This window comes from Pseudoliparis swirei, chromosome 20 (genome assembly GCF_029220125.1).
Source record: "Pseudoliparis swirei isolate HS2019 ecotype Mariana Trench chromosome 20, NWPU_hadal_v1, whole genome shotgun sequence".
In the NCBI taxonomy this organism is placed as follows: Eukaryota; Metazoa; Chordata; class Actinopteri; order Perciformes; family Liparidae; genus Pseudoliparis; species Pseudoliparis swirei.
In genome coordinates, this window is record NC_079407.1 from 26,302,810 (window position 1) to 26,326,044 (window position 23,235).

A 23,235-nucleotide genomic window follows, 5' to 3' on the forward strand; every position below is an offset into this window, starting at 1 on the left:
GGCTACATAAAATAAACTGAATTGAATATACCGGTTGGTGTTGCTCTCTCTCCATCAGCTGCGGCCGGCCGTTCAACAGTCGACTGAACCACCTCGACAAAGAGGACCGAACCCCCCATCCAGGTAAACGGGGAGCACGCGCTGTGATGGCAGCCCACACACAGGGAACCTAAGGTGCCAAATGGTTCTTCAAAGAACCTATAAAGGTGTCTCAAAAAACCTTCAAGAAATGGTTCTTTAAGGCACCATTTCTGGTTCCACAAAGAACCTTTCAAACCAGGGTTCTTTCAAGAACCATTTCCTTAAATATTTCCTCAACGAACCTATAAAGGTGTCTTAAAGAACCTTCACAAAATGGTTCTTTAAGGAACCATTTCTGATTCCACAGAACCTTTCAAACCAGGGTTCTTTAACCCTCCTGGTACCTTTACATTTTCTAACATATTTTACCCTCGGGGTCAATTTGACCCCAGCAATTAAAACCTCCAGAAAATTATTAGAATTAATATTGTTTCCCAAGTTTAAGTGTGAGGTACTTTATGTTTGTTTGTTGACGACCTAAATAGCCCTTTACATATATAAAAATTTCTATTTCTTAAATGTTTGACACAGTGAAAAACAGCCTGGGGTCAAATTGACCCCAAGGAACACCGACATTAAACATTGAATGGGGTCAAATTGACCCGAAAGGTAACAGGAGGGTTAAAGAACCATTTCCTTAAAGAGTTCTTCAAAGAACCTATAATAGTGCCTCAACGAAACTTCAAAACATGGTTCTTCAGTAGGTGATGGTTCTTCGTGGAACCACAAAGTCTTTTAAAGAACCAGTATTTGTCCGTGTCTGTGAGTGTGATATACAAGGAAATGCTTCTAGAATTTAACATGGTTCATGAATATCGAACATTCTTCCCTCTATGTTCTAAGTTGACAGTTTTGTGGACATTGAAGAGCACGTCTGAGGTCGCCGGTTCGATCCCCGCTCTCCCCATTAGTTGCATGTTGAAGTGTCCTTGAGCGAGACGCTGAACCGCCGGTTGCTCCCCCACCGCTCCTTAAGAACGAAGGATGGGTCAAGTGCAGAGAATACATGTCATGTAACTAAATGTAAATATGACAATAAGATATGTTTTTTGTGTCCCGTCTCCACAGACGAGCGCGCCGTAGCGTCCTCGGACTACGACAGCACCTACGACAGCACCTACGAGACCAACCACAGCGACAGCAGCGACTTTGCACAGAATGAAGAAGAGGGCGATGGAGGAGGAGGCAAGAAGCCGACCGGAGCGAGGGAAGGATGCAGGGAGTATCCGGCGGAGGACGTCGTTCTTCGCCCACTGCTGCCGTCACCAGAGGTAGGAGGCTTAACTTAAGGTCTTTTTTAAGGTCTGTTAAAATACATATATATTGAGAGATTTTTTAAATAGATTTTTTAAAATAGAATTTTGATATATAGATTTTTTAAATATTATTATTTTATATATATATTTCTATATTTATTATTTTTATATATATAATTGTTTTTTTATATTGTAAATTTATATATATATCAAATATATTTATTTTTAATTCATATATTATTTGTATATATATTATTTTTTTCAATACATTTTTTTTATATATATATAGAACTTTTTTAGAATATTTTGTTTAGAATACATATTTTTTGATTTTATATATATATATATATATATTGATGATAATGCACAATATGACATACAGGAATCAAAGAACAAGTATTTTAATGTTTTGTATGTGTTAGTCAGTTTACAATAGTAAAGAAGAAAGCAGGAAAATAAAACATAAATAACAAAAGTAAAGAAATAAATCAAAGATTAAAAATATTATAATAGAGGAAAAACAAAATATAAAGGAAAAAGGTCTTTTATGTGCTTTAATGTGCATTCAATTCCCTAAATGTCGTAGGAATACTACTGAATTAACGTATTTTATGTGCTTTTCAATCCCTCCCAAGAGGGGGTTCGAAATAACGAACATGGGAATATATATATTTATTATTAAAATTATATATTCAATGTCGTAGAAATACTACTCAATTAAATACAATTTCTCATCATTCTTTCGCAAAATGCTGTCAAACCAAGCCGCGGTGCAGTCTAATAATCTATATATCTCCATATTGATCCAAGCCGGTTGTCGAGCATCAAACTGTGGTGACGTAAAAGTTATTTTACTGTACTTGCATGTGTGTTTCTGACCTGACCTCTGGCCTCTTCCCCGATAGGACAAACGCATCTCGTCCGCGGCGACGACGACGACGCTGGAGCCGCTGACGAGTCAACTTGACAACTGGAACTTTCCCATCTTCAGTCTGGTGGAGAAGACTCACGGCAAGACGGGCTGCATCCTCAGTCAGGTGACCACAGCCATAGTGTTGCTATGAGAACGGTCTCATAATGATGGACATTGTTCTTCTATGTATGTAGTTAGCGGAGAGTCTGTGCAGCCAATGGGAAGACTGGATTTACATTTTTAAGCTTGCAGCCACAGAAATTGACAATAGCACGACACACTTTCACTTTTGAGCCATTGATGCCTGTGTTTTATTTATATTTATTTATTTATCCTTATTTAAATTTTATTTAAATTTATTCTTTTTTAAATATAGATATTATTTATTTGTGTTGATTATTTAAAATTATTTTGTCATTTATTTTTAAATATCTTGTTTTACATTTTAATGTTTTTATACATATTCTTACGTCTTGCTGCTGTACTGACTGATGAGTCGCCAACTTAATTTAGTTTAATTCTCGTACCTTAATACCTTAATAAATCTCGTGTTACCAGATGCTCGATCTTTCTTTAAGATTATATGACTGTGTTTTTCTCATGTTCCCTCCCAGGTTTCCTACAAGCTCTTTGAGGACACGGGTCTTTTTGAGACCTTCAGAATTCCTGTAAAAGAGTTCATGAACTACTTCCACGCGTTGGAGAACGGATACAGAGTCATTCCTTGTGAGTAGAAGATCTCCGTTTGTATTTATTTATCTTTATTCATATATTATTTATTTTTAGGTTTTTAAAAAAAACATTTTTATATATATATATACTTTTTTTTGTTAGAATATATATCTTTTTATATATTTTTTATATACATATTCTTTTGAATATATATATATATTTGATCTCCGTTTGTATCGAGTAAAATATTGATATCCAGAATTACCATCGTCTGCCACTAGGGGGTGTAATGCATTGTCATAGTACTACATCCCCAGGCCTACTTTCTGCCTGTCGTCCTCTATTACTGTCAATAACATGTATTACCTAATCCTGAGCTACCTGCCAAATAGCATAGGAGCATTGTCATTTTTAAATATGGGTCAACATGAAACCTTTCCAATACAATAAATCTATATTTATACACCTCCACTGGTGTGACTAATAAGCATTTTATTTGACTCTTTCTCCCAGATCACAACCGGATCCACGCCACCGACGTGCTCCATGCGGTCTGGTACCTCACCACTCAGCCGGTACCGGGCCTCCCTGTTGTGCTCACTGAGAACGGCTTACACACCGGTGAGGATGTTTGATGCATACAGGTTAAGAACAAGAGAAAAGTATTGTTTTATGACTCATTTTATAGTCAACGACATCCTGTTGATGGATAATGCCGATGTAATAAGTCAATATTCTGAAAGTTTTTTGTCCAACAAAACGAGGTTATACGGCAGCCAATGAGGTGGCAGTATCTGTTTCCGCCGGTAGACTCTGAGAACGGCGGCGGTCCCGGTGCGGCGGGCTTCCTGGTGTCCAAGATGAACTCTGTGCTGGACGACGGCTACGGCTCCCTGGCCGGCCTCATCCCGGGCCTGGAGCTCATGGCGCTGTACGTAGCGGCCGCCATGCACGACTACGACCACCCCGGAAGAACCAACGCCTTTCTAGTAGCTACTAGTGCACCACAGGTACAAGTCTTTACCACCGGAGGAGAGAGGAGAGAGGAGAGAGGAGAGAGGAGAGAGGAGAGAGGAGAGAGAGAGAGAGAGAGAGAGAGATTTAAGCTGCGTTCACACCACAAGGCGTAGATCCTATGAGCAAATTCAACGTACAGACGCTTGTTGTTGCGATAGACGCAAATTTTCGCCGGCTGTTTGACGCGAATTGCGCGGCGCGAAAAGTCGTCCTCTTTCGCCTCACGTTTAAATATTTCAAATCCGCCCGACGACGAGCCGCGAGAGCCAATCGGCGTTGAGCTGCTCCTCCGTTGGTGAATCTAACGGCTGCTCGAGTGGAGCTGAAGAGACGTTCAGACGAGAGGGGAAAGTCACCGAGCTGCGTCGGCCTACGGGTGATGTCATGAATAAATATATTTATATTTATATATATATATATGAATGATATTAATGTTCTGAACCAGAACACGAGGGCGTTTGTGGGATGTCCTCGACACGTATGAAGCAGATCTAGTGGTTATTTCTTCATGCTGGATGAAGGAGATGATGACTGTTTCCACGGAGATAAGCCCCGCCCCCTCTAAGGCTCGAATGACGCGAAAAGCCACAAGTAGTCGAGCGAGTAAACTCGAGCGATATTCTCAACGCTTCTGGTGTGAACGCAGCATCGCGGTATCAGCTTTCATCTCGAATGCCAAGACTAGAACTTTCCGTCTGACTTCCTGTCCCCTGACGTTCCGTCGTAGGCTCTTCTGTACAACGACCGCTCGGTGTTGGAGAACCACCACGCGGCGGCGGCGTGGAACCTCTTCATGTCTCGGCCCGAGTACAACTTCCTGGCCAACCTCGACCACGTGGAGTTCAAGCGCTTCCGCTTCTTGGTCATCGAAGCCATTCTGGCCACCGACCTCAAAAAGCACTTTGACTTCCTCGCAGAGTTTAACGCAAAGGTAAGAAAAATAAATCTGTAAAATGCAACGCGTCAAACTCGTGTTCACCGTGGGCCACATCGGCATCATGGCCGCCCTCTTAAAGGGCCGGAAACACTTAATAAACTCCTCGAACATATTGGTAAATAACTCTTTGCATTTGATTATTGTTTATTTCAGTGGAGAAATATTGTACATCAGAAAATGTCTCTAATATTACAACGTGAATCCATTTAATTTGAAACCTTCAAAATAAAAGCACGGGAAATGTTTCTTCAATTTCTGCATTTGATTATTGTTTATTTGAGTGTAAAAATATTGTACATAAGAAAATGTTTCCAATGTTACAACGTGAATCCATTTAATTTGAAACTTTCAAAATAAAAGCACAGGAAATGTTTCTTCAATTTCTTTAAGAAAAGTGGATCGCATGTCTTTTAAGCCGTCAGGGGCCACATAAGATGATGCGGCGGGCCGGATTTGGCCCGCGGGCCTCGTGTTTGACACCTGTGATGTAGGGGAAAGAAAAGGCGATCCGTCCATCGTCTTTCTGCCACGATCGTCTGTTCTCGCCCGAAAACCAATCGGTGGGGAATCCCGAGCAATGTCTATACTCCACAAACCTCCCTGTCCACATCTCCCCAGGTGGGCGACGAAGGCGTGTCCGGTATCGATTGGACCAATGAAAACGACCGGCTGCTGGTGTGCCAGATGTGCATCAAGCTGGCCGACGTCAACGGGCCGCTGAAGTGCAAGGAGCTGCACCTGCAGTGGACGGAGGGCATCGTCAACGAGTTCTACGAGCAGGTACGGCCACAAATCTCTCTCTGAGAAAATCTGACTTTTCGATTTATTTGCGTTCAGACGCGACGAATGCGAAACGCCGCGTTCAACCCAAGACGGCAACGAGCGCTCGCCGCAGGGTTCGTACGGTCGTGGTTAACCTGGTAAAGTCGTGGGATTTTAAAAGTGTTATTTCCAGACGTGGAAAAAGTCCTGGGAAGAAGAACAAAATCCCTAAAATTTTGGAAAAGTCCTGGAAATGTTGTTCTATTCATACGTGAGTTTTAAATAACGAATATGAACGGGAATAGAAGAGTCGAAAGACGTGCCTACCGGACTATGACGTATCGCACGGGGATCGTACGGTCATGGAAAACCTGGAAGAGTCATGGATGTTTAAAATGGTCATTTCAAGGCCTGGAAAAGTCATGGAAAAAAAACTTAAATCATAACATTTTTGGAAAAGTCCTGGGAATTTGTTATAAAAATAAATAATAAAAATCATAAATAAATATATTAAATAAATAAATTAAATAAATATAATATAAAATAATAAATAAAATAAATAAATGAATTTATAACATTAAAAAAATCATAAACAATGAAAACATTCATTTCAAACTCGGCGTAAATAAACATGTGTTCATTTATGCCGAGTTTGAAATAATTAATGTTTTTTAAAGAAAGACGCTCAAAATACAAGCCGACGTACGCTCTCAATATGTCAGTCCCGAGATTACAGTTTGGTCATGGAAATTTGGTTTAAAGTCCTGGAAATCCATCGGTCAAAATGTGTAAGAACCCTGATCGTAATATTATTTGAATAATGAATAATATAATGTTAGTTACGACTGTTATTTGTGTAAACGCCAATTTGAATATGCATCTCACTAACGCCGCAGAAAGCTATTTAGCACTATTTATTTTACAATAGTTGTAACGCTCTGCGACGGGTCTTGAAACCTCATCGTTATAAAAATACAATAAGTGTGTTCTGTTATTCTCGAGCTCTTCTGTCCCCCAGGGTGACGAAGAGGCGGGCCTGGGCCTCCCCGTCAGCCCCTTCATGGACCGCTCGGCGCCGCAGCTCGCCAAGCTGCAGGAGTCGTTCATCGCCCACATCGTGGCGCCGCTGTGCTCGTCCTACGACGCCGCCGCGCTCATGCCGGGACGCTGGGTGGAGCCGGCCGACGGGGAGGCGGAGCCAGAGGAGGATACGGCGGATGAAGACGCCTCCCGTATGACAACCTCCTGATACTTGTTTTTAAATCTAAATGCATGTTTACATTCATTGAGAGGGAATTGAACCTCTTGACCACTTCACAAATAATAATACGGAGATTCCAACGTATCATTTGACCCGTTTGAATTAATAGTTTGACATTTCGAGGAATAAACTCATCCACGTACTTTCTGAGATGTTAGGTTCAAAGATTAATACGCCTCGTATCTTTCTGTGATCACATGATGCTTAGTTTAGCTTAGCATAAAGGTTTTAAGGTGCGTTCACAGCAAAATCGTTGCGACTTGTTCGTGCGAGTGGATCCCAAAAGCAAAGTCACCGTACAGACGCGAGTGGTTGCTATGGACAACGTTTTTTACGGAGATAAGCCCCGCCCCTCGCGAAGATTCCCAACGCTTTTGTGTGAAAGCGGCCGAAGGGTAAAAAAAAAAAGTTTAAGAATTCATCTTACCAGCTCTGCTCAAACTCAACAATAAAAATGAAATATTTTGTTCATTAATCTTTAAGGAACATAAACTTCTTGTCGTCTTGTGAGCCAATCAGATGTGTCGGACTAACGATGTTGATTCGAGGGTCTCTTGGGGCCAATTTTCTAAACTATGGACGGTGACTCCAGCCGCTTCACCTCGTTTACACTCTTGTTCATATTTAAAGTTCACACGTCCAGGTAAAGCGGCGCCGCGGCCGCCCCGTTCCCACGACGTCTTCTCTAAACCGTCGACTTTGTGCCCGACAGAGCGGAGAGGAACCGGGAAGCGGAGCGGGAGGAAAGTGTTCTGCCAGATAACACGTCACATTGTGGAAAACCACGACATGTGGAAACGGGCCATCGCGGCGGAGGAAGAGGCCGAGAGAGGCGACGCCATTCGTGAGGAAGAGGCGGAGCCAGCAAGCAAAGGGGAGGAGTCTATCGACGGCCGCCTCGACGACAGGGAAGAGGTGCCGACTGTAGAGGAAGAAGAACACCTTCAGTCTGGGGGGAAAGAGGAGGAGCCAGAGTCATACGATGACCTTTGACCTCTTTATAACCGGGATTCTTGAACGTTACCTACATTTTTTTCTTTTTCCTCACTAAGCTCTTGATATTTGGTAGCAGCACAACACTGTAGAAGAGACTGTTTGGGGTGTAATATGTGCCTCACAACAACACTGAGGATGGGGATGACGCATGCCCAGGAGAGAGAGAGAGAGAGCGATAGTCAGAGAGAGAGAGAGCGAGAGATGCCCTTACCCATCATGCACTGCAGGCCATCCATGCCGATTCACCAGATTCTCTCCACCAGTGAGTAATACACTGCCCCCCCCCCCCCCCCCCCCCTGTGTAACGAGTCCGTTCTCCTGAAGACAATGGGATGAAAGTCCGTTGTGTATACACACACACACACGCACATGCAACGTTAACATACAAAAACATGTCACAACATGTCGTTTTGTAATCTTATTCCAGCTTCTCCAGAACTCAGGAAGCCAGACGAGATAAAATGAAACCAAACAATCAAGGAAATCGTTTGTTTTCCGTCTCTTTGTTCTTGCCGACCTCTTCAGGGTTTTTCTGTATCGGGCGTTTGCGGCGATATTACATTTTGTACCTATTTCTTTCCAAAATCTTCAAAGGACGCACAAGAGAAACAAGATTATTGATCACATCACACACTGCAGGACGGCGTCGGCCTCCCATGGGGCGCTCACCACGCTGGCCATCACATTCAGATTTAGGCTAATAAGGTAATAAGGTTTTAAAAAGGTATTCTTCTCAGAAAATATCATGTGTCCTCATTGTTATGACGCTCCCCAACTTGTGCGTTCTTACTTTTACAGTCGTGTTCTCGATAATTCTTTCTTCTTTGCAATATCATGTATAGTCAACCTCAAGTTCCCATCGTGGTCGACGCCTCCAAAGAGGATTTCTTTCTGTAATCAGTGTGTTTCTTCTGAGTAAAATCAAAGAAAGAGCTTTTTTATTTTTTTCAAAGCGAGAATGAGAATAATTTTGCTCGGAAACCGAGAAAAAAAAAAAGCAAACGGCATATCTTATCACGTGAATTATACATTTGGATTGATATATTTTAAATGTCTTCCACCAGCCTTGCGTTGGCTCGCCGCTGTGGGTCTCCCTGTGGAGGTGATCTGGAGACACCGGCTGACACTCGTGGGTCACGTGACTCATCGCCCGGGCTCTGTTTTCTTTTTTAAGCTTATAATAATAAAAAAGAAGCTCTGCAAGCTTCTCGCCACCTGTAAACAAACATAACTTTCACTTCCTCTATTTTATATTTGATCAGAGGATTCAAAGCCCCCCACACACACACACACCTCCCCCTGCCTCACTGCCGTCAAAAGAGACGACATCGAAAGCTGTGATAGCATTTTATTTATTTATTTTTTGCTCTTTTCTTTTTTTTTTGAAGGAGTGATCCTCTTGTTGTCTCCTTCAATCTTTGAAAAGCAGGAAATGAAATGACTATATTACTGATTTCGCCGCAAATGTATACGTAACATATTTATATTTTCTCAGTGTTTTTCCCCGGGCCGGACACTCGTTGGTTCATTTATTTCTCCTCGGTTTATAAAAACCTTCAGAGCAACGACAACGCGACTTTAAAGAAATTAACCGAAACCGATTGGATGTCTAAATAATCCCAATTTGAAGAATTCTTTTGACACAGCAGCGTTCCCATAAAGTTTAATTGATTTAGTCAAACACGATTGTGTTTTTCTGAAATTTATTTTGACTCTCCCCTCTCTTCAGTACTTGATAATATTAACGACTTTTTTGTCTTTCTTTTTTTATCTGAGTTGTCATGGCAACGTGGGACGGCGGTGTGTAGCAGACGGTCACGAGTTATTCAGAAATCTCGTTTTTTGCTATTTTTTGTGTGTAAAAAAAAGAAAAAGCACGGCAGCCAGAAAGCAACAAAACACACGCGGGCAAAAGATATTATTAGTTTAAAAAGGATATTATTTATCAAATCCTGTCGGTGGTTTATTTAGACGAAGAAGAAGAGGATTACTGCACACGAAAGAATCTAGGAAAGGGATTTTCGCTGAGCCCTCTTCGTTGAACTCTTCATCTTCTTCTTCGTTGAACAAAAAAATAAGAAGCTCGTCTGAAGAAGTTTTTATAATTAAAGCAACAGAAATATTCATCCAACTCGCTCTGTCACTTCAGTTCTCACTGAAGCCCTCGTAGCTCTCCCCCTCTTTCTCTCCCCCTTCCCTCTCTCCTTTCCCACTCTAGTTCTCTCTCCCTTACCGTCTCTCTCTCTCCCTTCCCTCTCTATCCTTTCCCCCTCCTCTCTCCCCTTCCTCCTTTCCCTCACTCTCTCCCTTACACTCTCTCCCCTTCCATCAGTCTTCCTCTTTATCCTTTTCCCTCTCCCTTAACCGCTCTCTCTCCCCTTTCCCTCTCTCTCCTTTCCCACTATAGCTCTCTCCCCTTCCTCTTTTCCCTCTCTCTCTCCTTTCCCACTCTAGCTCTCTCTCCTTCCTCCTTTCCCTTGCTCTCTCCCTTACACTCTCTCCCTCTCTCTATCCTTTCCCCCTTTCCCTCTCTCTCTCCTTCCTCCTTTCCCTCGCTCTCTCCCTTACACTCTCCCTCTCTCTATCCTTTCCCCCTTTCCCTCTCTCTCTCCTTTCCCACTCTAGCTCTCTCTCCTTCCTCCTTTCCCTCGCTCTCTCCCTTACACTCTCTCCCTCTCTCTATCCTTTCCCCCTTTCCCTCTCTCTCTCCTTTCCCACTCTAGCTCTCTCCTTCCTCCTTTCCCTCGCTCTCTCCCCTTCCTCCTTCCCTCTCTCTCTCCTTTCCCACTCTAGCTCTCTCTCCTTCCTCCTTTCCCTCGCTCTCTCTCTCTCTATCCTTTCCCCCTCTCTCTCCCTCTCCTTTTCCTTCTCTCACACCCTTATCTTTCCCCCTTCCCCCTCTCTCTCCTTTCCCCTTCTCTCTCCCTTAACTCTTCTTTCCCTCTCTTCCCCTTCTCTCTCTCCCTCCAGTTTCTTGCCCTTCACACATGTAGCACCACAGGACGGGGGATCGTGGGACGCACCAGTATTTCTTTTTAAGTGGAATATCACATTTTGTTTGACGTTGTATATAAATATATGCTGTACAGATTAAAAACAAATTATATTATGACAACAAAAACTTCTAGAAAAATATTTATTTTTACTGTTTTTTGTAATGTAGACACGACTGTAGCTCCTGTTGCCAGACTTCCTGGAAGTGCCTCTGATGTATTCAAGTGTACGATCTATATTGGGATTATTATAAACCGAGATGTGAGAATATTGTTGAATAATAAGATTTATAAATGCTGCTCACGTGTGTTTGTCTCGTTTCTTTAGCTTCACGACATGTTTAAAAACTAAATTAAAACATTTGACTTGATATAAGTTGTAATTGTTGAACATGTAGTGACACCTGCTTCACATCGGAGGAGAGGGGCGGGGCATCGGTGTGGCAGGGGGCGGGGCCACAGAGGCAGGAAGCATCGCGAAGGAGGACTGACCAGTGAGGCAGGAGGCGGGGCCAATGAGGCACAGAGAAGGGGGCGGGGCCATTTGGAAGTAGGCGGTGCAAATGAGACAGGAGGCAGAGTGAAGGAGGCGGGGCCATTGGGAAGGAGGCCAGACCAATGAGATGTCTCCAAGCTGTCAGGTGGACAACAACCAAACATGTTGCAGGAGAAAGAAGAAGAAGACAGTGTGGAGGAACGATGATATCATTTACTCGCATTAAAGATATCCGAATGTAAATAATTCTCTTTGGATTCTTTTTTTTTTAGATTTCAAAGAGAGTATCTTAAATGTAATCCTAAAAATAAAACTTTTAAATATCCAATGACATTACGTGTTGTGTTTGTTTTTCAAAACAAAGGCATGTCACAGAGGAATGCTTCTTTATTTCACACTGTAGCTTTAAAAAAAAAAGGCTCAGAAACATCAGAATATCATTTAAATAGGACTTTCTCTTTTTCTACCAGAAAGGTAAACCCAATAACACATTGATTATTAAATTAAAAAAAGTTAAACATCTGGTGATTACAATCTCATCTCCTCTTTCACAGTGACACGGGACTGCGTGGCTAACGGAAATATAACACATATGCAGAATATATATAAACGACAGTTTAGACATTCAAAAGTTTGAACTGAAGACATTTAAACCTCAAATGAAATCACAAGTGGTCGAATGCAATTTTTCAAATTCCCACAGGTATTCAGTCTTTATCCATATTCACCTTCAACGTTTACAAATTCAAGTTAAGGAGGGAAAAAATCAAAATAAAACAAACGTGTGGAAAGATCACCAACTGGCAAAAAACAACAACATGTGAAGTGTGACTGTAAATGGCGTATAAATATATGTGACGGACCAGATCAAAGAAGGTGCAGCAGGCGTCTCAAGTATCAAAATACATTCATCGCTGCTCCAGCTGCTGAAAAGTCATGCACTCCACAATATAATATTCACCTGGCTGACGACAAACCACGAAGCGACGCGCTTCCTGGCTGCATCTTTCTTTTTAAATCAATATTACTCCTTCAGATAAACCGCCTCCATGCGAAGGCGTTACAGGTCTCAGGTGAGCCGTGTGTGATGACCGGCGCGCTCTCGTGATTGGGTTAATTTTCTGTGTAAACACTTTGATCTTTTAAGCATCTTGCAATGACTAGTCGTCTTTTTTGTTTTCACCGTCTTGAAGATTCTGAAACGACAAAAAAAAGAAAAGAGAAAAACAGTGAATGTGTTAATAATAATAATACATTTCATTTCTATAGCGCTTTTCAAAATACTCAAAGAAGCTTTACAGCACATAGTTAAAATATCCTAAAAGCTATGCAATAAAAATAACTAAAATGACAATAAAAACAAACGTTATATAACAAGGAAAAAAATACATGTAATGTATCTAATTAATAATTATATATATTTGTAAACTTATTTTTATATTTGGATTTGTTCTCTAGAATAACCAAAACCGTTGTGTTCAATATCACCGCAAATAGACCAACGCCTTTGAGTTGATGGAGACGGGACAGACTTTGTAGGAGCCACGAGTATTAGTGGATAAAAAAGAATTTCAGGAAAGTTTATGATTTACTTTCTGAATTAGGGAATAATTTATGTTGCTGACAGGCGCTCCCTGGAGGGAGGCGTAATGACGTCATGGCAGCAGCAGGCGGAGAGCAACGGGCTGCGTGAGGCACGAGACCACGAAGTTTATATATCGTAACATAGCGTAACACATCGTATCATAAGGTAACACATCGTAACATACCGTATCATATCGTATTACATCGTAGCATGCCGTATCATATCGTAACACATCGTAACATACCGTATCATATCGTAACACATCGTATTACATCGTAACACATCGTAACATACCGCATCATATCGTAACACATCGTAAGACATCGTAACATACCGTACCGTATCATAATACATCGTAACATATCGTAACATACTGCATCATATCGTAACACATCGTAAGACATCGTAACATACCGTACCGTATCATAATACAGCGTAATACATCGTAACATATCGTAACATACCGCATCATATCGTAACACATCGTAAGACATCGTAACATACCGTACCGTATCATAATACATCGTAACATATCGTAACATACCGCATCATATCGTAACACATCGTAAGACATCGTAACATACCGTATCATATCATAATACATCGTAACATACCGTATCATAAAACATCGTATTACATCGTAACATATCGTAACACATCGTAACATATCGTATCATAATACATCGTAACATATCGTATCATATCATAATACATCGTATTACATTGTAACATACCGTATCATATCATAATACATCGTATTACATCGTAACATACCGTATCATATCCAGGCATGAAAACGGGTCAGGGGTGAAAAAGTTGAGGATAGGCGCACGGGGGGGGGGGGGGGGGGGGGTGCTGGTGGTGACTTCCACTAACATCGATGTTGGACGTTGTATGATAATCTATAGGTCCTCCATTCTGACACCAAGTCAGTGATCGGGCCCTATAATACTATAATAATAGTAATATTGTGTATAATATGTAGGGCTGTGAAATGATTAACATTTGTAATCAGGTTAATCACAGGTTTCTGTGGATTAATCATGATTAATCACATATTACCGATATTCTCGGTATATTTTGTGAGAACAAAGAGATTTATGACAAAAGACGGATATATACATTTATACATTCTTCTATACAATGGTGCTGCAACTCAGCAGTTATTTAGCAGTTTTCTTCCATATGGAACATTAATACATCTTCATCCTAAACAGAATGTTTAACCCTCCTGTTACCTTTCGGGTCCATTTGACCCCATTCAATGTTTAATGTCGGTGTTCTTTGGGGTCAATTTGACCCCAGGCTGTTTTTCACTGTCAAACATATCAGAAATATCAACTTTTTTATTTATTTAAAGGGCTGTTTAGGTAGTCAACAAACAAACATAAAGTACCTCACACTTAAACTTGGGAAGCAATATTAATTCTAATAATTTTCTGGAGGTTTTAATTGCTGGGGTCAAATTGACCCCGAGGGTAAAATATGTTAGTAAATGTAAAGGTAACTGGAGGTTAAACAGAACATTTTTCTCTTGTTTGTCAACCATTAACTCCACCATGATACAATCTAAAGGCCTCTAGTCTTCCTCTAGCAGCTGCTGAGGCAAACTGACTGTGTGGGTTTTCTTCATGAACTGGGCCGTGATGAAAGGGACGGACAGGTGGACAGATTGACAAGTGACTTTTTTTTTGCTCGGTCCCGATGCGCGCGCACGGAGCTCTGTGGCACGCGAGACGGAGATCGATAAGTGTTAACGCAACGCGAAGAGACAGAAATGACATGCTGCTGTGGAGATACGATCAACAGACGTTTAGTTTAATAAAAGAACAAAGACGTGCTCTAGAGAACATGTCAGGGGGCGGGCCATTCTCTTTAATGTCATGCGATCTACCGACACTACGCCGCGATCGACTGGCAGGTCGCGATCGACGTGTTGAGACCCTGATCTACAGGAAGTAAAAGTCGTAACAAGGTTTCCGGAGGTGAACCTGCGGAAGGATCATTACCGATGAACAGACCGTCTGCATGAGAGCGGACAGAGTTCAGATTGAAGTGGTGGATTGGAAGCTCATTTTGCGCATGCGTTAACACGCGTTATTTTTCACAGCACTAATAATATGGTCATTCATGAACCAACTTCCTTTTTTTGTTGTTGGCGTGAACAAGTCTTCAAGTCTTGTGCTCTGCTGAGCCATGAGTCGGTTCCTCGAGTCTGTTCCTTGAGTCTGTTCTGCCGCTACCTGGTTGTCACGATCTTCTATACCAGGGGTACTCAACAGGCGGCCCGCGGGCCGCATCCGGCCCGCGGACGCTTATTTTGTGGCCCCCGACATGCCTGGTTATTTGTTTTAATTTAAAAAAAAAAAAAATTTAATACACTTTTATTAATCCCCAAGGGAAAATTAGTTCTCTGCATTTAACCCATCCTTAGTTATTAAGGAGCAGTGGCCCTCTTACCCCACTGAGCTACAGCCGCCCCAAAATAAATGCATAATAATTATAATTAGCCAACCAAAATCGTGTGAAAATTAGGTAGTGCGCCTTTAATTTAAGTTCCCGCCTTTGTATCGCGCCAGCTCATCTGTTAAAATATTTTGCACCTTAATTAATGATGGCGACAAAGAAAAGGAAAGTGGATGACGAAAACAGGGTTTTCAACTCTGCATGGAAAAGTGAATTTGCTTTTGCGGAGATACACGGGAAACCAATGTGTCTCCTCTGTCAAAAAACAATCTCTGTCTCAAAGCGAGCGAATTTACAACGCCATCACGAACAGCTTCACCCGGAGTTTAAAGATGCCTATCCACCTGGCAGCGACCTGAGGAGAAACAAAATACAAACGTTGCTCAGTGGGTTTCAAGCCCAGCAATCCATGTTCTGCAGCGTTGTTAAAAGCAGCGACAACGTTACAGAGGCCTCGCTCAACATCGCCTGGAATATTGCGAAAGCCAAGAAGCCAGCTACAGGGAGAATTTCTTAAAAATACATTTGCGGACTGTGCGGAATCACTGTTTTCGAATTTAACAACAAGGACGACATCATCAGACAAATCTCAAAGCTGCAGTTGTCTGATTCTACCGTGACCAGGAGAGTGGAAGTCATTTCAGACGATCTTTTATCAAAGTTGCTAAAAGACATTGAAAGTGCCGAGTACTTTAGTCTAGCATTCGATGAATCCACCGACCGCACAGACATCGCGCAGCTTATAGTCTGGGTGCGCTTTCTCAAAGGGGACACATTTGCCGAGGAAATGCTGGCTTTGCTACAGCTAACAGGGCAAACACGGGGAGAGGATATGTATTCTGCAATGATGAGCTTTTTTCACGGACCAGGCAAAACATCAACTTAAAAAAGCTGGTTTCTCTGACTACTGATGGGGCTCCTTCCATGGTAGGAAAGGAGAACAGATTAATTGCTTTGCTCAGAAAAGATCCTGAAACGCCGGACTTCTTCTCATATCACTGCATTTTGCATCAAGAGCAATTGTGCAGCAAGCTGAGAGGTGGAGAGCTCAAAGTGACAATGGACTCTGTGACACGAACAGTCAATTTTATTCTTGCACACGCATTGAAACACAGACAGTTCCGTTCCTCGGTCCAAGAGTTTGAAAGTGCAGACACTGACTTGGCGATGCATGCGGAGGTCAGGTGGCTTAGTCGCGGAGAGGTCCTCGATCGCTTCATGGAGCTGCTACCAGCTGTGCGCATATTTCCTGATTTACTGGCACCCCTGGAAGATGACACATTCATGCACAACACCGCTTTTCTGACTGATATAACGCGTCACTTGAATTCACTCAATCTTAAGCTTCAAGGAAAACAAAAGGTTCTGCCGATGATGATGAATGATGTGGCTGCATTTGAAACCAAACTGAGCCTGTTTGCGCAGCAGCTTGAGGTAGGAAATTTCACACACTTTCCTGTTCTACAGGCCCAAGTGTCACAACCAGGTTCATAATAAAATCAAAGCAGCGTTCCCGTCTAACTGACAGACATTTGGCAGACTATCTCAGAGCAGCTACAACTGAGCAACAACCAGATCTGAAAGGACTTGTGAAAAGAATGCACACTCAGAGCTCTCACGAGGAATAAGTAAACAGTTGTTTGTTATATTGTTATTGTTATTAATATTTGTGAAATGCAGACTCAGAGCTCTCACTAGGAATAAGTAAACAGTTGTTTGTTATAGTTATTAATATTTGTGAAATGCAGACTCAGAGCTCTCACTAGGAATAAGTAAACAGTTTGTTATATTGTTATTGTTATTAATATTTGTGAAATGCAGACTCAGAGCTCTCACTAGGAATAAGTAAACAGTTTGTTATATTGTTATTGATATTTGTGAAATGCAGACTCAGAGCTCTCACTAGGAATAAGTAAACAGTTTGTTATATTGTTATTAATATTTGTGAAATGCAGACTCAGAGCTCTCAATAGGAAAAGTAGCAATTGCAAACTTTATCAATGTCATCAATGCAAAGCTATTCACTCCAGTGTTAATAAAACATCAGCTTGACCAACACTTGTCATCCTTGGAAACGCAGTCGCTTCACTACATTTGTTACTGAAATTGAGAATATTTGTTAAATATTCCATGATGCTTTGGAATGCATTAAAAATGACTAGCAAGACAGCATATTAAACAGCAGTAGTAAATACAGTGAATAAAATGGTACAAATATATGTTAATAATAATTTGTGGCCCTTTGCACCTGTTGTGGTTTAAATGTGGCCCTCTTGGCCTCCGAAGTTGAGTACCCCTGTTCTATACCATACCTGCCATAAATATCATGATACAATACCATAAAAACAGTATACCATAAATACGATACTGGTATATTTATCTATAATAGTAATGAATAAAATATCTGTATGGTTCACTTTTTACCAACTTTTTCAACACTTAACAAATGGCAGTAATATTAGTATTAATACAGCCAGATATGAATGAAACTACATGGAGCCATCATAGCATTGATCAATGATTATCACTATGAGGCCGTTAGTCTCTGACCAGAGGATACAGAGTTCATCAGGAAGAGCAGCTGTAGAGTTACAGAACTTTACAGACTGAACTTCAACATTTCACTTCTGGCATCTTTTTTTATTTTTATTTTTAAAGCCGAAAATTCCGCCACTTAACGCCCCTCTCTGTGAGCGCTGCGCTGCGCGTGCAAACAGCTTGACACGGAGCGCTCTGATCGCTCTTTTAATGAAGTATTGAGACTAAAAATATGCTAAATCACATCTCTCTTAACGTACGGGTACTTTGTTAGCATCGCTACACCGTGCAGCGCGACAGCAGCAGAAGTAGCGGCTAACATTCAAGCTAACCTAAACCACCAAACGCTGAAGACATCTTGACGCTGATTGGCCGAGACGCGACACGTCCCATCAAAGATGTTTTATTGCGAAGAGCACCACTCCACATTTTCTCCGTGTCCCACTCAAATCTCATAAACGCCGGCCGGCCAATTGACCCCCCCCCCCCCCCCCTACCCCAAAACAAAAACTCTTCGGATCTACACGAGTCACGTAAATCACCTATTTTGGTTTCAAAACGGCGAATTTCGCCGAAAGGTGAGGGATTCTCATGCCTGCATATCGTAATACATCGTAACATACTGTATCATATCGTAATACATCGTATCATACCGTAACATATCCTAACATACCGTATCATATCGTAATACATTGTAACATATCGTATGATCGTAAAATAGTTTATTTATTTAGCGTACGTAGTGAACGTTTTTTTGCCGCATCAAATAAAGACAAAAAGAAAAGACGGATCCGATCTCGTGTTGTTGGCGTGAGGAAAAGGAACTCGAGGTGTCCGCAGCTCTTCATCGGCTCAACGAAGAACCATGACGACGAAACTGCGACGACGGAACCGCCGCGACGACGTAACCACGACGACGACGACGTAACCACGACGACGACGACGTAACCACGACGACGACGGAATTACCACGACGACGTGACGACGACGTAACCACGACGACAACGTAACCACCACGACGGACTGGTGAGATAAACGTGAATTATTGTGCTGCGTTCAGGGCCGCGCGTCACCTGGAGCTCCTGGTGTTCCCTCAGCAGCCGGTCGTACTCCCGGGTCAGGCCGTCCAGCTGCTTCTTCATCACGTCGCCGTCGGACCGAGACTTCGTCAGTGCTGCAAAAAGGAAACACACACATGAGCACGGGGCCTCCTCATTGGCTGGAGGAGTGAAGCGCTTTAATAGGTCAGTAGGACGTCACATGACTCACCCTCTCCTGAGCTCCTCAGTTCTTCACTCAGCTTCTCCACCTCTCTTCTCAGCAGCGTCATCCCCTCTGCGACGGCCTTCTCTCCCTTCCCGTCCTTCAGAACCTGAAACGCATCAGATTAAATGAACCTCTTGAAGCCTGACCTTTGACCTTTGACCTTTGACCTGCTCGTGTGGATTGGATTTTGGAAGCCCCGAGTGATCCCAACTTTAAATGGCTAAATAAAGTGTCTCTCTAACTCTGTCTGACGGACGCTGGATAAAACAGCGGAGATGAAATTGAAAGCAACAAAAAAAACTTTACATCTAAAATCTAAACACTCCACTTTTATACGTCAGGTGTTTATAAATCCATCATTACAAAGTGAGAGGTACCGAGGGTACGGAAAGTATTCGGACCCCTTCAAAATGTTCACTCTTCGTTTTATTGCAGCCATTTGCTAAAATCTAAAAAAGTTCAGCATATTTTAAATCACTTCTTAAAACACATTTTTATTGAACAGCTTTTAAGTGATCTCGTCTTTTTATGCAGGAATTTAAATCCCCTAAATTAGTTTGTCTGTTTTTAATTTTAATATATATATATTTTTTTAATGTTATATTTGTTTTGCCATGACTCTCTGTAGAGCACTTTGTAAACTTTGTTTTTATATATAAATATAAATAAAGTTATTATTATTATATTATATTTAAGTTTTTCTTTTTTAATTAATTTGCAAACATTTCTACATTTCCGTTTTTCCCGTCCAGATGAGGCTCCGAGTAAAACATGAATGAGAAATAAAATGAACTTGTTGGATGTGAGAGTGAAGCCTCGTGACTCCTCCCCCCTCGTGGCGTCTACCTGCTCCAGCAGCTCGTTGTTCTCCTTGTACTTCCTGGCGGTCCGGGTGGCGTCGGCGGCCTGCGCCTGGAGGGCGGCCGTCGCGCCGCACGCCGACGCCAGCTGGTTGATTAAGGTGACGACGCGCTTCATGACCCTGAACCACAGTTCACAACACAAAGGGGGTTGGAGGTGGCGTGTGGCGTTGGCGTGTGGCGTTGGCGTGTTGGCGTGTGGCGTGTGGCGTGTGGCGTCCAGACGAGAGAGAAGACTCACAGCCAGAGGAAGACGGCGAAGCCGGAGATGTAGAGGTTCCTCTGCGCCCGGAACAGCTTCATGTGGAGGTGGTCGTACATGTTGGGCTGCAGCTTGGCGTCGGTGCTGAGGTCTTTAGCGGAGTATTTCCTCACCTCACGCACGGCGTCTAAAGAAGAAGAAGAAGAAGGAGAAGAATGGAAAAGGAGAAGAAGAATAGACCAGAAGGAGAAGAAGAAGCCGTTCCTCCAGGTCCCACTCACCCAGGAAGAGAACTACGAGGACGATGATCATGGTGAGGAACACTTTGTTCCAGAGCCTCGTGACGCTGCTCCAGATGTTCAGCTGGAAGACGCTCTGGAACCTGCAGCCACACGTCAACAACAACAACGTACAGACAGGTCACACGTCAACAACAACAACAACGTACGGACAGGTGGAGTTTACACGCGAGCGGCACTACTCCACCGACCTCCTGGCGGAGATGAAGGGCAGACAGAGGATGACGAGGATGCCCATCTCCCCGTAGAGGAAGAGCGCCACGACGGTCCACTGCAGCGTCATCTCAGGAGAGGAACTCTCGCGATAACCTGACACAGAGAGGACACGACACCTTTAGAGCGACACACCTGTCAGAAGCCTTCGATCGAGCTCCTTATCCAGTCTGTTCAAAGTGGACACACCTTCACCGGTGTTACGGTTTAAGAAGCGACCGTGTTAGCTGGTGACGTGTAGCGACGGATAGCTGTTGAACATAGGAAGAGAGCACGTATAGCTGCCCTCGTGAATGCCGCATTGTTTAATTGGAAGTATATAATACGGTTTGACACTATTAAACCAAGCGGCATTCACGAGGACAGCTATACGTGTTCTCTTTCGGAGCATGAAAAGTCTCTAGTTAACACGGTAGCCTGTTTAACCGGAACACCGGCACTCGCAAAAGCTGCAGCTAGCTCCGTCAAACCCACGTTATGACGTGTGATTTAAACTATAATGTCCCGATGTTCACCCTCCGTCTACATTCACAATTATAACTCCATAACGCTCCATCAACGCGAGCTAACGACATTTAACGTAAGTCTTCTGGGCGAGTTACAAAAAGCTAACGCCAAGTAATCTAGCGGTAAACATTTTAAAATGGCAATACGGTAGTATCTAAGATAATGTAAGTATTCAGGCATTACGATTGACAACTTACCGGTAAAAATGCGGACTTAAAACAGAGAACGTTAAGAGAGTTGACTTTTCTTTTTTAAATCGATCTCATAAAGTTTATGTCTGCGTCCAACTTCCGGTGTCCGTCGTCGGATCCAGTCCGTTCACGTAAAGGACCCAGCTTCCGGTTTCCATTCTTCCTTTTTCAAAATAAAATACATTGTAAGCCGATATAAAATTGTTTTTTGGCTGCGAAATACGTTGTTTGTAAATCACGTATTAACCTTTAAGCAGGCACGTGCACAGGTAGAGCCCTAGTGGTGCTCAAGCGCCAGCCCCTTTGCCCTGGATGAGAAAAGTGCCCTTTTTGCTGGAGCCAACTTTTTTCATTCAGTATTTAAGAATAAAAGTTACTCTTTCTGTCATAAACTCCCCCCAAATGTGTTTTAATATCCGACGGTCATTTATTTGAGTTCTTGTGAGAATTTCGCCCCCCCCCCCCCACCCCCACGCCGCACCCCTCCCTCCTCCTCCTCCACTTCCTCCTCCGCGCAGTGCTCCTCGCGCCACCAAACGGCTGCACCTCCTTCTCCTCTGACCCGCAGCACCAGACACACCTGACGGTGTTTGTCCCCTGACGTTGTTTTGTGATAAATCAACCACAACATTAGCGCTGCTGAAAACATGACGTCACAACTGGTCCGACGTTTCCTAAACAAATAAACAAACAAAAACTCACGAAATCCGTGATTTCAAAGCCTCGTCCAGCTGTTTACTGACGTTAGTTATGTTTAGAGAATAGAGAGAGAGAGAGAGAGAGAGAGAGAGAGAGAGAGAGAGAGAGAGAGAGAGAAGAGAGAGAAGAGAGAGAGGAGAGAGAGAGAGAGAGAGAGAGAATAGAGAGAAAAGAGAGAGGGAGAGAGAGAAGAGTTAGAGGAGAGAGAGAAGAGAGAGAGAGAGAGTTCTTATTTCGTTCTATTCAACAGGGGCTAGTCTAGGATTTGCGTGGCCAGACTGAAAAAAAAATCATAATGCCTCTCTTGTTCAGAGGGCCGGGCCAAATGTGGAGGCGGCCGTATCCGGTCCGTGGGCCTTAGTTTGAGGACCACTGCTCTTGGGTTGATGTCTATCAATATCGCTCATTTTGAAAATGACGTAAGAGGGCAATACGGATCCGTATCAGACCAGCGAGGAGGGCGATACGTGGCTGGCATGACGACCCATTAGCCAATCAGAATGCTTGTACTGTTGTTGCTCTATAATAATTCATCTTTATTCATAAAGAACATGTAAGCTAGTGGTCTGATGCTGCCAGAGGAAACGCAGGTAGAGGACAGCATCATCAGTGTATTGATGCTAATGCTTCAACTCTGTCAGAATTTTTTTTTGGCATTCGGTGCCCTTTTTTTTGGGTTTGAGCACCTGCCCCCCAAAATGTCTGTGCACGTGCCTGCCTTTAAGTATTCTGAAATTAAACCTAATATACATTAAATTATGTTATTCATGCAAATACAGTATTTATATGCATAACGGCACTAAAATATCAACACATAAAAGTAATTATTGTCAATAAAGATTATACAGACATTACATGGAAAATAATCATAAAATAAAAAAGACCTCAATTGTTGTAATATCCGAATTGATGACGACTTTAAATATTGCACTATATGCAATGCTCTTGTTAATAAAACAGATCAACATTATTGTAATCTTTGAGGGTGTGCACACATGTTCCATATTACATGTGGTACATACTAC

At 42.5% G+C, this 23,235-nt stretch overlaps 2 protein-coding genes across 2 annotated transcripts in view; one reads left to right on the top strand and one right to left on the bottom strand.

The window, feature by feature from the left end:
• Positions 1–11,188, top strand: part of LOC130211336 (cGMP-inhibited 3',5'-cyclic phosphodiesterase 3A-like) — a 38,811-nt gene extending 27,623 nt beyond the window's left edge. Inside the window, exons 6-15 of the mRNA XM_056442074.1 lie at positions 59–123; positions 1,150–1,352; positions 2,243–2,374; positions 2,865–2,976; positions 3,436–3,543; positions 3,733–3,932; positions 4,667–4,870; positions 5,495–5,656; positions 6,657–6,870; positions 7,612–11,188. Of these exons, the coding sequence (XP_056298049.1) occupies positions 59–123; positions 1,150–1,352; positions 2,243–2,374; positions 2,865–2,976; positions 3,436–3,543; positions 3,733–3,932; positions 4,667–4,870; positions 5,495–5,656; positions 6,657–6,870; positions 7,612–7,892 (1,681 nt within the window). The 3' untranslated portion in view covers positions 7,893–11,188. The remainder of the gene's footprint in view (positions 1–58; positions 124–1,149; positions 1,353–2,242; positions 2,375–2,864; positions 2,977–3,435; positions 3,544–3,732; positions 3,933–4,666; positions 4,871–5,494; positions 5,657–6,656; positions 6,871–7,611) is intronic.
• A 565-nt stretch (positions 11,189–11,753) lies between these two features.
• Positions 11,754–21,606, bottom strand: bcap29 (B cell receptor associated protein 29). The gene is made up of 8 exons (XM_056441457.1): positions 21,518–21,606; positions 20,792–20,909; positions 20,583–20,683; positions 20,341–20,488; positions 20,086–20,221; positions 19,243–19,345; positions 19,047–19,147; positions 11,754–12,580 (listed from the first exon to the last, which is right to left on the bottom strand). Exons 2-8 carry the CDS (start codon positions 20,881–20,883, stop codon positions 12,545–12,547), a joined length of 717 nt encoding a protein of 238 aa, XP_056297432.1. The 5' UTR covers positions 20,884–20,909; positions 21,518–21,606; the 3' UTR covers positions 11,754–12,544.
• Positions 21,607–23,235: the final 1,629 nt, after the last annotated feature.